The sequence below is a fragment of the Cariama cristata genome, unplaced genomic scaffold, assembly GCF_000690535.1.
Source record: "Cariama cristata isolate BGI_N322 unplaced genomic scaffold, ASM69053v1 scaffold5973, whole genome shotgun sequence".
NCBI lineage: Eukaryota > Metazoa > Chordata > Aves > Cariamiformes > Cariamidae > Cariama > Cariama cristata.
In genome coordinates, this window is record NW_009610033.1 from 11,992 (window position 1) to 28,037 (window position 16,046).

Consider the following 16,046-nt stretch of genomic DNA (forward strand, 5'->3'; position numbering starts at 1 on the left):
TACATTCTTGACTGCTAGAGTTTTATAATTTTTTCCCTACGTAACAGACCACAGAAAAACTACACTGTTTCCTATACTACCAAAAGGACACTTCAAAAGCCAAAACCAACTTTTAAAAACATCATATTGAGTATGTTACAGACTACTTCTTCACAAAACTTAGAGAATGCACTGGCCAGAAAGGCACCACAAAATCACTAGTTCATATTCCCTAAAGATGTATGCGTATTCCATACTGTATCTCAGCATCTCACTCTTTACTGAGAAGAGTAGCTGATCTGCCAAAAAAAATACTTTATAAATAAAAATATGACCATGCCTCTATGTCTGTGTCCTCATTAGAATGAATTTTCCAAGCTAAAAGCAAAGCCCTTGTTGGTAACTGAGCTTGTAATCTTCTATTAAACAAAGTAAGCTATCCTGTCAAAAGGAAATTTTCTTGCTGTAATTGTGTCTGAACTTTCATCAGAACAGTTGTTAAGATGCTTCCCCTCCCACCCCCCTTTTTTAAAGGGCTGCAGAAAGCTTAAACTAATGTATTAACCACATCGATACAATGCACACAGGAGGGTACGTTCTAGTTAAACTCAAGGTCTAGGTTCACTCAGATAACACTTCTTATGTTCTGTTCTTTGCCAGTGCTCAGAAGAAAACGTGCTAGCAATCATCCCTTTAAAAGATTCCAACCTTTCTCAACAAGTGACTTCAAGAGGCTTGTGCAACTTTCCCATGTTTGTTATATCCTGAACCAGTGAACTGTGACTCAGGTTTTTAGAAAACTTTCAGAGATTAGTAAAGTCAGTTCCTTCCTTCTCCAGTCAGAAGAAAGAGGATAAAATTCTTAACATATATAAAAAAACTAAAGGAGAAGAAAAAAGTTATTTGTCCATATGCCAAAGATCTCTACAGGAACACGTCTCATTTAATACATTTACTACCGCATCTGAAAAGAATCCATACAGATCTCCAGAACAGAGGACAGATCTTTGCAAACAAGCTAGGATGGACACACACACACACAGAGCAAAATGGCTCCAGCGTAATGGAATGAAGAAAACATGTCAAAATATCTGTCTGTCTTCTAGAACTTCTGGAGTGGGGTGAGGTGAGGGGCGTGGGGAGGAGAAGAGAAAGAACCACTGTTTTTTTCAGGGTAACAGATTCTGCAGTCAGAGAGAATACACTGGAACAAATCTGCTGCTGCTTTTTAGAGCACATCCTCCCAAACCACCTGTGATGATTCCTTAGATAGTTCCTTTACTGCACTTCAAATAATTTAAAGTAATATCACATATTTATGTACAATAAACTAAACTACCTATTAAGGACTCAATTGTAGGAACCTCTCCGAGATCGTCCAGCAGCTCATGAATTGGATCATTGTGCTCAGGAGCAATTGCATCTTGATGGTCTAAGAGCAACTAGATGAACAGAAAGAATATTTGTGTTGTTAATCATACATCATTTTCTATATAGTAAAATTATATTACTTTGAGCTGATCTCTTTTAGAAAAAGATCTTATTTCACTGAACTCCAAAGCATCAACATTCAAAGCTGTGCCATTATCACATACTCAAATACTTTCAAAAGAAACTTAGAGAAGCCACAAATAAATTACTTAATTCTATAAACTGACAACCTTCTGCACACTACAATCAAAAGACAACTTTCAGCCTTGCATTTGGTAACTTTGCATTTCAGCCAGAAGCAGCAATCTCTTTGTAAGCACTACTTATAAGGAGCAACTGTGACCAATGTATACTTACAGTGTGTGTATTGATGATTTCACCAATGGAAATATAAATAACTGGTTTAGTGACAGTCACCAAGTCAGAATATTCATCAATATTAAATTTATCCTGCAATTCAGGAACCTCACAGGCAGCCTGAAAAAAACGTCTTCAAAAAAAAGGAGGAGAAAAAAAGAATCAGTATGAGTCTGAGAGTCACATAATGCATCAAGAACATTAACTCCCCATGACAATCCCAAGCGTAGTCTCTCTTCTTTAAACCATAGTACATTATGGCACACTACAGTTTGTCACCTTTAGTTTAACACATCAGAAGTAACCTAATAAATTCAATTATTGATATTGGCCATGTTGACATTGGTTCATTTTCAGCAGTCACAGGACTAGTCTATGGCTCCAGTGACCTTGTTCACACATTCTCCTGCCTCCACCGCAGTAACACCCCTTGCTTCCAGCAATCTCTGTTTTTCTTTCTTCCGAAAGATGAGAGGTATAAGATGATGATTCCTGAACAAAAGCTTAATTCAACTATACAGACAGCTAAATGCCAACCTGCTTTATTCCTGAACACCACTCGGTTTTCATGTGGAGCCAGGGTTCATACGGCACAGAAGGATGTACGTCCCTTCTAGTTGCCCACATCCAAAGCATCACAATAAACATGTGCAAAAGCAATCTTTATTCTGGAAACTCCTAAGTCAAAATACTTGACTTTGCTATCTCATTAACATACAATGTATCGTTCATAAATTCCAGGTACACATTTTATCTGCCGTCGTCACTGATGCTTATGGCAGTCTGGAGTACAATATCTTATTTTCAACAGACTGCATATTTGACAGAGATAGAATTTATCATATTTAAAAATTATTATCATCCCTTTTTACTTGCAGTGTTACCCTCTGCCAAACTTCCCAACTTAATGAGCTAAGGTCTTGTACCTGAATTTCTGGTGTGACTGCGATAGGTATTCATTAATGACGCTTAGGTGTGCATTGTCTCCCATGAACATCTTATTGGATGCAGCATGCTGCAACATCTTTGCAATGGAGCCAAGGTTTCTGCGTTGATCTGTGGTCAGCTGACCTCCAGCTGAAAGATCAATGATGTCAAATGCATCTGGTGCGACAATGGCTGGATTCATGTAGCGATAATAGAGTAAGTTGCCAACAATCTGGGAAAAGTTGAGTAGAGAAGAAACACATCAAGAAACAATGGTATAGGACCCAACTGAATTTTATTCAAACTACTCTGTGTTTTGATAAATTATTTTCTCATAAGTCAAAGACCCCTTCCAAGATAAAGGTTCTGCCGTGCTGCTGTATACAAGCACATACTAGCCCAAAGGACCTATAGTGTGTGTGTGGGGGGGGAAAAATAATTAAGACGCAATAGGATGGTCAACACAAAGAAGGAAGACTGAGCAGTAGTCACAGGGCAATACAGGAGCAGACATTCCTATCCATAAAGATTTAACTTATAAAAATGTATGGACAGGAGATATTACAAGTTACCAAAGGACTACTCACATGAGCACGAGACAATCTATCAGGAGAATTAAATGTAACTGTATTAGTCTAACAGAGGGCAGAACAATCATGGCACAGAGGAACCCAGTAATGCAGTTTCAATATCGAACAAGAGTTAATTCTTAGAGAAGCATGCAGAATCGGCTGCCTTCTCCAACAAAGCAAAAATGGTGAGGAAACATGGCACACCAAGGAGTTAAACTGAAGAAACTACTTTCCATTCTTTCTCCAAAGCCCTTTTATCTTTCAGACTAATTCTTTGATAAGTCAGCAACGTTTTTAGGCACAGACTCCCAGTTAGCAAGAATAACTGAGAAACCATTTAATCCAGAGGTAAGAAAATCAGAAGTACAGAACACAAATGGCATTTGAAGCTTCAAAATCCAATTTACCTAGTCAAACGTAAGCAGGAATAAACTTCAAGGAACCAAAAATAAAGATATCACATTATCCATATGCTCACAAATGTACTTCTGAGCTGTATGTGACATTTTGACAGTCTTTCCACCACTGAAAAGGAGTTAACTCAACACACTGATGTGAAGCAATAGTTCTCATGCCACATGCTCTAGTATTTTCTGGTGGTTCACAGAAATTTGCAGACAGCCACATCAGCGAATATTGGCTTTGCCTGCTTGCCATGTGACTTAAATGCATGGAAGAGACTTGGGTCTGAACAAACAGCTGAAAGCAGAGAGCAAAAAATCTAGCTGTTGCTGAGCAGCCCCAGAAATTATTACCTGCTTTTAGTGAGGTCATGTTTTTGACAACTGTTTCATGCAAGCCCCTGCTTACTCTCACAGACTATGTCATGGGATGACAACAGTCAAAGCTGTTTACTACCAGCAATATGAACATACATCCATGAAAGAAACTGTATTATTAACTTTCAAACTTGCAGGGAGAGGAGAAGAGTATATTATATGGGTAGCTTTGGTGGCAAAAAAAAAAAAGTATCTGTAAGTAGTCATTGCATGCAACTGCAGTTTTGATTTTCATGTGGATAGTTGCATTGTTTCCACAAGGATTAGTAAAAACCACAGTTTTCCACCTAAATTTACAGATGGAAGAAATTAATTCACCTGCACATAAAGAATCGATGTCTCAGAATGGGAAAGCACAGAACTAGAAGAGAGAAGAAAACAGCATTCAGATTGGTAATTATTTTGTAATGAAGCACAGGCAGAGAAGTTTAAAGAGATGCTGTCAAGTATTCTAAGATCCAAACTGTTTTATTAAGAAGCTAAGCATTCATGGACATAAAGGCCTTCACAGTTACCAAAAGCCATAAAACCAAATAAATTTCAATGAAAACCCCAAAAGCTATACTCATCTGAGAGTGCCTACTATTAGGATCCTTTTAGTTCTCCAAACCTAGTAAAACATAGAATACAAAACTGACTAGACATCATGGAAAGTGACTCTCCACATGTTGCTGTCAAAATATCCTAGAGTGTTACAGATAGGGGAGTTAGGAATATCAGAATTTTGCATACAGACTTTTTAACTTGACATTGTCTCTTTAAGAAAGGAGCAGTTGGCTGTGATCATACCAGCAAAACCAAGGTTTACTTTCTAGGAGCAATGAGTACCCCAAGTCAAGAAACCTAAAGGACCAAATGCCCAAGATATTCAAAGCAAAGCAAAAGCAACAGGATACCTCCTTCTGAACAATGTATTGCATCTAAGGTGATGTATATGAAGCTAACAATCAAAAGCCCAATGAGAAACATTATCTATCCATAGAAGTAAATAAATAAGCTTTATATAGGTTTATATGCATCTCTCTCCACACATACACCCAACAAAGGAGAAGAAAGATGTGCTCACCACAGCCAATTTGGCTGACAATTATTGACAAAAGTGTTCAGATCCTCACCTTCAGAAGTTCATCCTCGCCAGCATCAGGAAACTTCTCATGCAGGGAGTCTTTTAGTACCTTGGCAATGAAACGCATTCCGTAACTTCAAGAGAAAGAAAAGGGCAAATAAGACTGCTGCAAACATGAACCCTCCAACTTCTCAGGGATAATACTGTGGTACACCAGACTCACGGGATTTTGTCCACTGAACTAACAATAGCAGACAGGAACTTGTCTGTCACTGTCCTCATGTTTCTGATTGACACATCCAGGCGCGTCCTCACCTCTTCGTGATTTAGAGCTTGTTCAGGTGTAACATCGTATGGCAGTTTGCTATTTGAAAGAGTCAAAACATGTGAAGGTGAGTATTGCTCAAGCTAGCACATTTCAAGAATTTCTAGCTCAACACAGAAACAAGGCTATATTCACTTGGCTGCCAAGAGCTATGCATTGCCTTCAATTAACCACACTGGAGAAGCTGAACGCTTCTTGCATTTACTTCCTCTACTCTCCCTTGCAATGACCACTGTGAGAAAAAAAAGCCCAGCTAACTCAAAACTGTATCTTTTTTACAGCACACACACTATGCAAGAAAGCGCTGTGACACACAGTGGTACTTTAGACTGCAAATAAATTGGTAGAAGCAAGATCCACATTTGAATATTAAGATGATAAAAGCTTGGATGCAAGCCAGAAGCTAGAGCAGTAGCCATAAAATCGATATAACATGCTCTTGGTAGGAAGCAGTGCCAAATAAGCAGTTATGTTTTCTCCATCAGCTGAAGTTACTGCATAGTATTCCAGGAAAGTCAGACAGATGAAGTGGATAATTTGTAAAAGTGCCTCCTAAATCTCATGTAAAGAGAAAGACCTGAACACACACCTCTGCCTACATTTTTAACATGTGCAGAATTTTGAACCAGGTGTATGGCAAGATAGAATTACAGAATGCTTTGGGTTGGAAGGGACCTTTAAGAGTCATCCAGTCCAAGCCCCCCTGCAATGAGCAGGGACATCTTCAACTCCATCAGGTTGCTCAGAGCCCTGTCCAGCCTGGCCTTGAATGTTTCCAGGTACGGGGCATCTACCACCTCTCCAGGCAACCTGTGCCAGTGTTTCACCACCATCATTGTGAAAAGTTTCTTTCTTAGATCTAGCCTGAATCTACCTTGCTTTAGTTTAAAACCATTACCCCATTATCCCTTGTCCTGTCACAACAGGCCTTGCTAAAAAGGCCCCCATCCTTCCTGTGGGCCCCTTTAGGTACAAGAAGGCTGCTCTAAGGTCTCCCCGGAGACTCTTCTTCTCCAGGCTGAACAACCCCAACTCTATCAGTCTGTCTTCACAGGAGAGGTGCTCCAGCCCTCAGATCATCTTTGTGGCCTCCTCTGGACTCGCTCCAACAGGTCCATGTCCTTCTTGTGCTGAGGACCCTAGAGCTGAAGGCAGTACTGCAGGGGGGGTCTCAGCAGAGCGGGGAAGAGGGGTAGAATCCCCTCCCTCGACCTGCTGGTCACACTGCTTTGGATGCAGCCCAGGGTACGGTTGGCTTTCCGGGCTGCAATTGCACATTGCCAGCTCACGTCCGGCTTTTCATCTACCAGTACCCTCAAGTCCTTCTCCACAAGGCTGTTCTCGATCACATCAGCCCCCAGCCTGTACTGATACCTGGGGTTGCCCTCACCCAGGTGCAGGACCCTGCAACTTGACCTTGTTGAAGCTCATGAGGTTCACACAGGCCCACTTCTCAAGCTTGTCCAGGTCCCTCTGAATGGCATCCTGCCCCTCAGGTGCGTCAACCACACCACTCAGCTTGGTATCATCTGCAAACCTGCTGAGGGGGCACTCGATCCCACTGTCTCTGTCATTGATGAAGGTATTAAAAAGCACTGGTCCCAGTATGGACCCCTGAGGGACACCACTTGTCACCAATCTCCATCTAGACATTGAGCCACTAAGATATATGACTGCAGATGGCTTTGAATGGGGAAACTCACTCATCTGTATGGCTTTTTTTTTTTTAAAGTGCGTTAAAAAAACCACTGCCACAATAGAACACAATAAAAACCTCAAGTTCTAGCAAATCACATGCACTGGAAGAAAAATAAACCAGAATAACACAAAACCATCTAGCACAATCCAATTGTCATCAGCGGCTGATATTAATTAGAAAGATGTTCAGACTAAATGAACTGCAATATCATGCCTCTCCTCCAGCAAAAGAGGTTTTGTTGGCTTGCAAATAGTACCCAAGTTTGCACAGGTTATATACGACAGGAACGGAGACTGATACAGAACTGATTCCCAAATACTTTTTCTTACCACAGTTTCTTTTAGGTTAGAGGGCATCTCATAGCTAATTATCAAGTCAAAACAGGCAAACATCAAAAAGCATTTCTTCTTCCACCTCCTAATGAGATTCCCTTTCAATACCCTCAGCACCATTGCCAGAACACGATCTTTAGAACTCTTGGATAAAAGTCATCTTGAGGAGATGGAAAAGCCGGTGTCAGTTGGATAGATGAATGCAGTGAAGCCAAACATGGCTTGGAATGATTAACCAAGCAGCGCAAAGCAGCGAAGCAATGTTTAGAAAAACACAGTAGTAACAGTTCCCATACCTGGCCTCACCGGTCTGAGACTCCATCTGGTTAACCCAAGACTTGTAAATATCCACTGGATCAGTTTTGATATTGAGTGATTTGTCATCGATGATTTCCTTCACAACTGGTGCCAAGATCTGTCTCAGGGCATTCTGACCACGGGCACCACGGTTGAAACTTACCACCATTTTAATAACAGTAGGGTTCCCAGTCACAATTTCATGTATTTGGTCTACTTTTGATCTGAAGAAGAAAGAATCTATATGAAATATGAGGTACGCATAATTCTGTCAGCTTTAGATACACTCCTCAGCATAAAACAGTTACAGAACATCACCCTCACGAAACAGATGATGGATTTGTACTAAAATCTCGATACAGCAATACACTACAACACTGTATGAGAACAACACCAGAACACTTCTCAAGACAGATGAGGCAAGAAACTTATGACCTCTGTTTGGGAATTCCAATGCAACTTGCCAGTAGTCACCTCAATGACAATTAGTGCAAATGCAACTGTAAATTCTATTTGAGAGCAAAATTCAAAAATACAAAGGAAACAGAGCATGTTTTATGTAGAGAAGAAAAAGAACAGTAGGTTTCTTCCAGTATTTAAGAAAACAAGCAATCAAAGGCCACTCCTAGTATACCGCTATGTGAAATACAGTGGCAGAGAAGTGTCTACATTTCCTTGGACTACTACTCCAAGCATGAATTTGGGGGGGCGGGGATCCTCTTTTAGAAGTTATTTGTTTCAGGGCATATACCATCTTCATGCTGAAAAAGCACTCCAAAGACTGCTTAAAGAGTAGTTCCGCAAAAAATTTTATTGCATATTCTTCTTCACAGCAGCTCTGCATTGAAACGAACTGAAGTCAGGTAACACCAAGCTCCTAAGGCCCAACCAATCAAACAAAACATGCCTGAGGACAGCCAGGAGTCCCTAACACTGACAGTAAATAGAAGTGCCAAACAATAAAGCCTCTTGGTTTCAGCCTCCTCATCAGCTTCTGGAAATCCAGACAGCTTAGTGTTAGCTCTCTCCCTGGCTTGTAAAACCTGAGTTTGCAGTTTGTTGGAGGTGTTTATAACCAGACACTGGAGAACTGAGATTAGACTGAATTTCAGGATGACTTTGCATCAGATTAAAAGTAGCTGCCATGTTGAGCAGTGAAATCTTGTCTGAAGTAAGAAGCCCTCATCCTAAACGGGCATACTCAACTCTTCCTTTATAGACTACATTAAGAACAGATATGAAATGGGAAAAGGACAATGAAGGGACAGGTTAGCATTATCTGCATATTAGCATGAGACATAACATGAAAACTGCCTCAATTCAAGAAATGGCCACAACTGATTCAACAGCAAGAATGTGCTGTATGCTACCACATACTTGATCTCTTCCTGCAATGCTGTTTGGAAAAGCCGCAACAACAGGTATTCCTCTCTTTGATTGGATGCATAGTTATACAGCGTGAAGATGACAGAATCCATGAACTTTGTGGATTTGTTTTGAGGCATCTGAAAAATCAGCTTGGCCAAGTAGGTTGGGTTAGTCTACAACAACAAGAAAAATTACTTAGTAGGCATGTCCACACAGGCCAGTGTTCCTAAGAACTATGGTGGTTCAAAACTACAGTGCATAAGCAAAGACTGTACCAGGCATATAAGCCTCTATGACAAGAGGTTACTGAGCAGGGTTAGAAGCTGCTTACCTGAAGTAAGTAGAACAGATGCTGATAGGCTTCCAGCTTCTCTCTCTTCTCTTTGCTCAAAGCTTTCAAGCCTCCCCTTTGTTTGTTCAGCATCATCATGTCAGAGAGCTGTTCCTTGTTCTTCTTGGTAAGTTTTTTGCTATGAGAAACAACATCCTGGAAAGAACAAACAGGGACTGATTCCACCAAGTATTTCATAACAGGCAATATTGGAAAACAGTTGCATCTGAGAGCCCCCTTCTCTTGTATATTGAAAGGCAGGGTCAAGGGATGCCTCGGGCTATGAAAGTGAAGCATTACTTGCTATGGCAGCAATTTCTCTGACTGGGAGTACATGTTCTGCTTTGTCCCCGACTTCGTGAATTTGTCTGAAACCCCAGAAGGGTTAGTTACTGTTGGCAGAAATTACTATTAGAGTTGGTAGCATCCTGAAGATGCTTGAAAATTTTTTCCTTTTTAAATTGGGCTTAAAACCTAAAAATCCTGTTTCATACTCAGCTAGCTTGCTACCTCTACATACTCTAACAGCAATGGCACTTTTTGCTGCAGGCACCATCCCAAAGGCTGCAGCCTCCTTCCGAGATTAAGTTCACTACACCAATTGAGATTTTACACTGGGAGGAGCCTAGTGTTATGCCATCCAGGACTAAATGAAAACCTGATCAGAACTTCAGCTTGAAGAAAAGGCAATGCTGTATCAGCAAGAGCTTTTTTTTTTTGTGAAATTAATCATGTCAGCCGAGTGGTAGAGGGGCCTCCTTTAACCAACAAACATCAAGTGGCACAAGTCTGTCTCCTGCCTCCAAAATCACCCCCCTTGCTGCAAGCTTGTGGCATGTCACTTGTTTAAACCATAAAGGAGCAACAAGACAGAGTTCTCAAAGCCTTCAAACACACAATCTGTTGCGTTCACTAGGTCAAGATAGTCTGGTGTTTGTTTGTCTTTTTTAGCTTCAGGTCTTGTTTCTTTTCCTCCTACAGTTTTGTTTCCAGGGATACATACTAAATTAGTGGAATGGAGTAAGAACATACTGGGAGTAAAAACTGCAAGTCTGGGGAAATGTTTTCCGCTAAGCCTGAGCAACTGACATCCAAGGCCAGGAGGCTCTCCATGCTAACTACCACTGGGCTCAGTTCAATTTGTAGTTGGTCTCCCATCAGCACATTTCCTACCTGCAATGTAATTTTGTTTTTCACTAGCAGCCCAATTTTGATGTCCATGAGATTGAGGTCATTTTCCAGTTGCTGATTGGATCGGATCAAGGTTACAACTTCCTCGCGCAGTTTCATTAGCTCAAGTTCCTCCTGAAAATCTTGGTCACTCTGATCGAGCAAGTGGACAAATTTCCGAACTACAGCCATAGGTGGGTTTTTAGCATTAACTAAAAATAGGCGAGAAAACATCAGGGGATGGGAAACAGAAGTAAACATATGCCTTAACTACGTTTAAACAGCAAACCAAAGAGCAGCCAGAATAAAATTAGCACCACCATGTCTAAACGGATTCCGACATTTTGAATTTCTTGTTTTGAGTAAATCATGAGACAAGCAAACAGTAAAGAACAAAGTCAGTATCCGCCTAGGGTAGTCCACACCAAAGTTAACTGCAAAGCTATAGTTCTATTTTTCAGCAGCAAAAGCAACAGTTGGAATCAAGTTTTCCTTCAGCCTCAAGAACTACCTACTCTCTGCGCTGCCCTACCAACTTCATCCCAATTGCTCTTTAAAACTGTCTCGATGTTACAGATCACACTAGCAACATCCCTTGCAAAGAGATTTGAGGCACATCAGTTTTATCCTCTTGGCAATACTTACTGAGGGTTTTGTAGTCTTCTCGTGCTTTGTTTGCTCGGATAAAGGCTTGAATTTTTATAACATCATTTATCTAGGATTAAAAAAAAAAAAGCACTTGACCTCATTCTGGAAAGAGTACAAAAGTCAGGTACTGAATTCATTTAACAAGATAGCCTCTTACATGGTTTCTGAAATACTGCAGACGATCTCTGTAACGTCTTCTGGCTTGATACATCCTGGTCATTGATTGAATCTATAGAAGGGTAACCAAAATACTCAGATAAAAACCTTTCTTACAAAGTTCACTACCCAAAGGTTTATCAAAAAAGTCAGCAGGGAGCCTTCACTACCTTCACTACTTGGTCCTTTTGTGCTCGCAGGTAATCCAAACGGATTTGATATGCCTTCCTCTGCTTGTATCCACGCCACTGGGACTGAAACCAGAAAACAGGCACACTGACTTCACTTTTTTAATTAAAGAGAAGTAATTACAAATCTGAGCTTCTTTCTGCTCCTCAGCTTCTGACCTTCCTTTTAGCTAAGTAAAATGTGAGGGATACATGCTTATCTTATCAAGAGATATGCAGTGTGAAGCATTAACTATTTCATCAACTGTAACGCTGACAGACTTGAAATTACCCCATGAAGAGTCTAGGCCTTCTGAAGCACAGTTAGAGATCAAGGATATAGTTAAACAGTCAAGTTCAACAGAAACTGTTCTTCTTGAGGATCACGTGTTAGATGCTGCTGCTGGTGAGGACAGTGATGTAACGTTGTAAGTCTTCAGAGCAGAGTCACTGCTACTGCTACTTGGAACAGAAATTAGGCAAGGGGTTGGACTACACTTAAAGGGAGAGAGTGTCATTTTAATGAGCTGGGAGCTGTTTGGGAGGTTTTGTTGTGGGTTTTTTTTCAGATATACACACAGAGCACATGCTATTAGGCAGAAACAAACACACATATACTGCTTAAATAATAAAGTGGTAATAGGGTGCAAAGCATGTATTTCATTTGCACACATTTCAGTTACAACACCAGAAAAAGATTTTTTCATTGTTCTCCCGTAAATGTGCCCAACCTCATGGTGAATTATCCCACCATCTCTTTCAGTTCCTCAGTCCTCCAAATCTCTGGACAAATTTGAAGAGAAGATGACCCCTAATCAGGAATACTGAAAGCCATGCTGGTTTTCTTCAGTTCATGAGGAATCACAGTAGTAATTCATAACATGGTGTTATCACCAGAAAGACATATGGCTCACTTCATATTGTCTTACTCCCAAAACACTGAATCTGATAATAAAATGATAGGTAAAGCTTCCTCAATTAAGTTTTCCTCTCTCCAATTCCGCCCGAGAAGACTTTATTGATTATATATGACACAGAAAAGTAAGTAATACACCAGAACTCTCTGGGAGAAGGAAATGTCTTTAGATAATTTGCAAAATGAGGTGAAGACAATTGTGTGCTGTAAATGTTTGAATTGAACAAAAACTGTCAATAAGCTTGTGTATAGAAAACAATTGCAGAGTACAAGTTTTAAACATGATTACCTGAATGCAAGTGATTGCTGGGACTTGTTTCTTCAAAAAATTCATTCTTGAGTTGAATTCCTGGCGAATAAGATATCCTCGACAACAAGCCTGAAGTTTCATAATCAGGTTCTCATTGGCCAGCCACAACTGCTCTCGGTTGTATGCTGCAGTGACTCCTGATATGGTGCTCTGGATTAATGTTGTGGTAGGAAGGAGAGACAGAAAAAGAGAATGGAGATACCAGAAACAGAATGTTTCATCAGCTTTCTGTATTGTGCTTACAAGAAATATTGAAAGGCAACTTCAAAGTTGCTGTACCCTTTTACTGACAGGACGACTTTTTCTGGAAAGGGACAAGGAGTTTTGACACTCACAATCTGATGATGCCCAGTGAAATAAATGAGTTACCAAACTTGTTAACGTGACTATGGCATTCTCTCTTAGAGCTGCATTAAGGATGGGAATGGCAGGAACGTCAACTTTTCAGAGAAAGAGCATATGTTATTTACCCTACCTGTATCTCCTCCCGTGACAGCTGTGTGTCATTTTGCACAAATTCTGCTGGTTCATCCCATCCTCCCTCTTTGGTCCGCAGGTTATGATAATAATGATAGCCTCCTCTCACCCAGTGTTTCACCCATTCACTGTCATTGCCCCCTAAGAGCAGAAACTGCAGTGTAAGTCTCAAGAACACCAAAGCGTCTTATCTTTCCTGCATACAAATGTTACAGCTAGGAAATCCACATACACAAATGCTCCTTCCCCAGTGACCTTATACAAGAACTACCTAAACACAACAAATTCTACTATTCAGTTTTTTTTTTTTAAACCCGGGATCACAAAGCATAAGCATCCACAACTGCCACCTGTAACACAAGACTTTTCCCCAGAGGCTTTTTTACCTCTGATTCCGATTCCACATGCAATAATCTTGAATTTATTTCACTAACAGTTAGCTACCCGAGGTTTACCTGCTGCCATTTTTCCTCTCTTGACTTCTGACAGCTCTCGCTGGTACGTCTCAGCACATTCTGGAGTGACTCCATATAGTCCAACATCCGGTGAACGCAAGGCACTCAGGGTCTGGCTAACATCACCATGGTCTACTGCTTCATTAATCGCCAGAACTCCTAAGGAGACTTTTATAACACAAGGAGGAGGTTATCTTGGCATTCAGGGATTCAGTGACTCACAGCAAACACAGAACAACAGAACAGAGCAAGGTAACTGTAGGTGTGTGTTCATGTTGAAGTTCTGCCCTACTTTCCCTATCCCCCCTCCTCCCCTTTTTTTCTTTTTTCTTTTTTTTTTTTTTTTCCCAGTTGACAGAGGAATTCACTGGCCAAATAATGTCACAAAAAACAACTGAACTAGACTGTGGAGTTGGACAAGCTCACTGTGTCTTTTGTTAGAAAGCTTTTTGTGAACCTGATGATTTTTCTGTCTTCTAAAACATCTACAAATAAAGAATACAAATGGACAAGGCACAAATATAAAAGCAAGTTCATTTCTGCGCCAACAAAGAGAGGACGAAAGGAATCATCCGTGCCAGAAACTCTACATATCTGATACACAGGTTCATTAAGAACTCATGTTGGAGGGCAATCTAGTCCAATCCTTTTCTCAAAGCTGGGCTCATTTCAGGGCCTAGCCTGACCAAGTTCGGAAAATCTTGAACGACAGATTCCACACTGTCTTTGGACAACCTGTTTCAGAAGGCATCGGAGATTCCAGATTCAGAGTAAACTTTTCAGTTTCCAGTATGGTTCCCTATTCAAAGCAAAATCAAAAGGGACTGACTGTGCATCTTTGGATAACTTTAAGTATCAGACTAACATCAAATTAGAAGTCTTGGAAGTGGAAAGTAAGACATTTTATCAGCACACCAGGGATGAAGAAACAGAATCAAGAAAAATGTAAGGTGACTATAACGAGAGAAAACAATCAGTTTACTAATACTGTGCAAAACAAGCAGACAGGTGCAAACGTTGAATGTAACAGAAAATTGGAGATTTAGAGTAAATGCAGATAGAACAATATCGTATTTTAAACATATAAAAACAAGGTCTCTGAAGTATCCGGTACCAAACAAACAGCATATACAGACAATAGATCACTAGACATATCAGAAGACCTTAAAAACCCTCATGTTTCGTTAACTAGAAAGCTTCTGTCAGGAATAACAACAATAAAACAACAAAAACTGCACAAAACCAAAAAATCCCAAGTTAAGCAAAGAGTGTAATTACTTCATTGTTTCTGGAGACAGAAGTTACATCATTATAAAGACTGGGATGTAACGATGGGTGGGCCAATCCACCTGCAAACTGCACTAAAGAGCAAAGGTGGATATCACTGATGTGTATTATTGTCTGTATTTGAAAAATACACGAGGTAATCTAGAAATACCTAGTAGAACCGAGACAAGACAACAGTATGCCACACAAACAAAAGGTAATGCACACTGGAAAACACCACTTAAATTGTGCATGTGAACATTCTCATACCTAACTAACCACCCACAGACACACACAATTAATTGCAAATGACAATCCGATAGAGATCTGCTCAATGAGGTAACGTGGTCACATGTAAAACTAGCAAAATGGCATATCCCCCCAAAAGAGAAGAAATTTAACGTTTGAAGAATCTGACATTCACTCTTCAAAGAAAAATTACTACACCAGAAGCACGTAAGTGCATTTGATTTTCCTTGTCACATTTACCTGACATTTCTAGCTCCCAGCTTTTCCTTAAGTAACCAGTATTTGGCTGATAATGGGGATTAATTTCAATATTGTGCGACAATACTTACATCTCTCGGACTCCTCTGTGTCCTTGTTAGCCCTGTGAATCCCATCCTGAATTTCATCTAGCCAAAGTACAGCTGTTTCATCCTGTGTGTCCTGAAGAGAATACGATGAGCAAAATATACACAGTATGAGGAGAAAAGTATCACTATTTTTTGCAAACTAAAATAAACCACACTCAACAATAGCCAATATAGTAGTTTTCTGTATCAGAGGGAATAAGAAGCATTGCAGTCTTTCTAATTGACTCCAACACAAAGACATGATGTGCATTTGTGACCAGCAGAGACTACTGTAGCATTACCAGACTCAACACCTCCTCCCAGTCAAAAACTCTTTTCGGGAAACAGAACGAAGAAGAAAATTCTGTCAATGGGAATCACTCTGACGAGCAAAGAGGCCAAGGACTCAGTACCTGTTAGTCTGAAAGCCGTACTTGCTAAGA

The 16,046-nt window shown here is 40.3% G+C and overlaps 1 protein-coding gene across 1 annotated transcript in view; it reads right to left on the reverse strand.

The window, feature by feature from the left end:
- IQGAP1 (IQ motif containing GTPase activating protein 1) overlaps positions 1-16,046 on the reverse strand; it is a 44,478-nt gene that overhangs the window by 7,830 nt on the left and 20,602 nt on the right. The window contains 16 exon segments of the mRNA XM_009697737.1: positions 1,319-1,421; positions 1,768-1,900; positions 2,694-2,926; positions 5,161-5,245; positions 5,335-5,475; positions 7,764-7,988; positions 9,142-9,305; positions 9,464-9,619; positions 10,637-10,845; positions 11,279-11,348; positions 11,439-11,510; positions 11,608-11,691; positions 12,810-12,980; positions 13,306-13,448; positions 13,763-13,930; positions 15,607-15,697. Coding sequence (XP_009696039.1) covers positions 1,319-1,421; positions 1,768-1,900; positions 2,694-2,926; positions 5,161-5,245; positions 5,335-5,475; positions 7,764-7,988; positions 9,142-9,305; positions 9,464-9,619; positions 10,637-10,845; positions 11,279-11,348; positions 11,439-11,510; positions 11,608-11,691; positions 12,810-12,980; positions 13,306-13,448; positions 13,763-13,930; positions 15,607-15,697 — 2,248 coding nt within the window.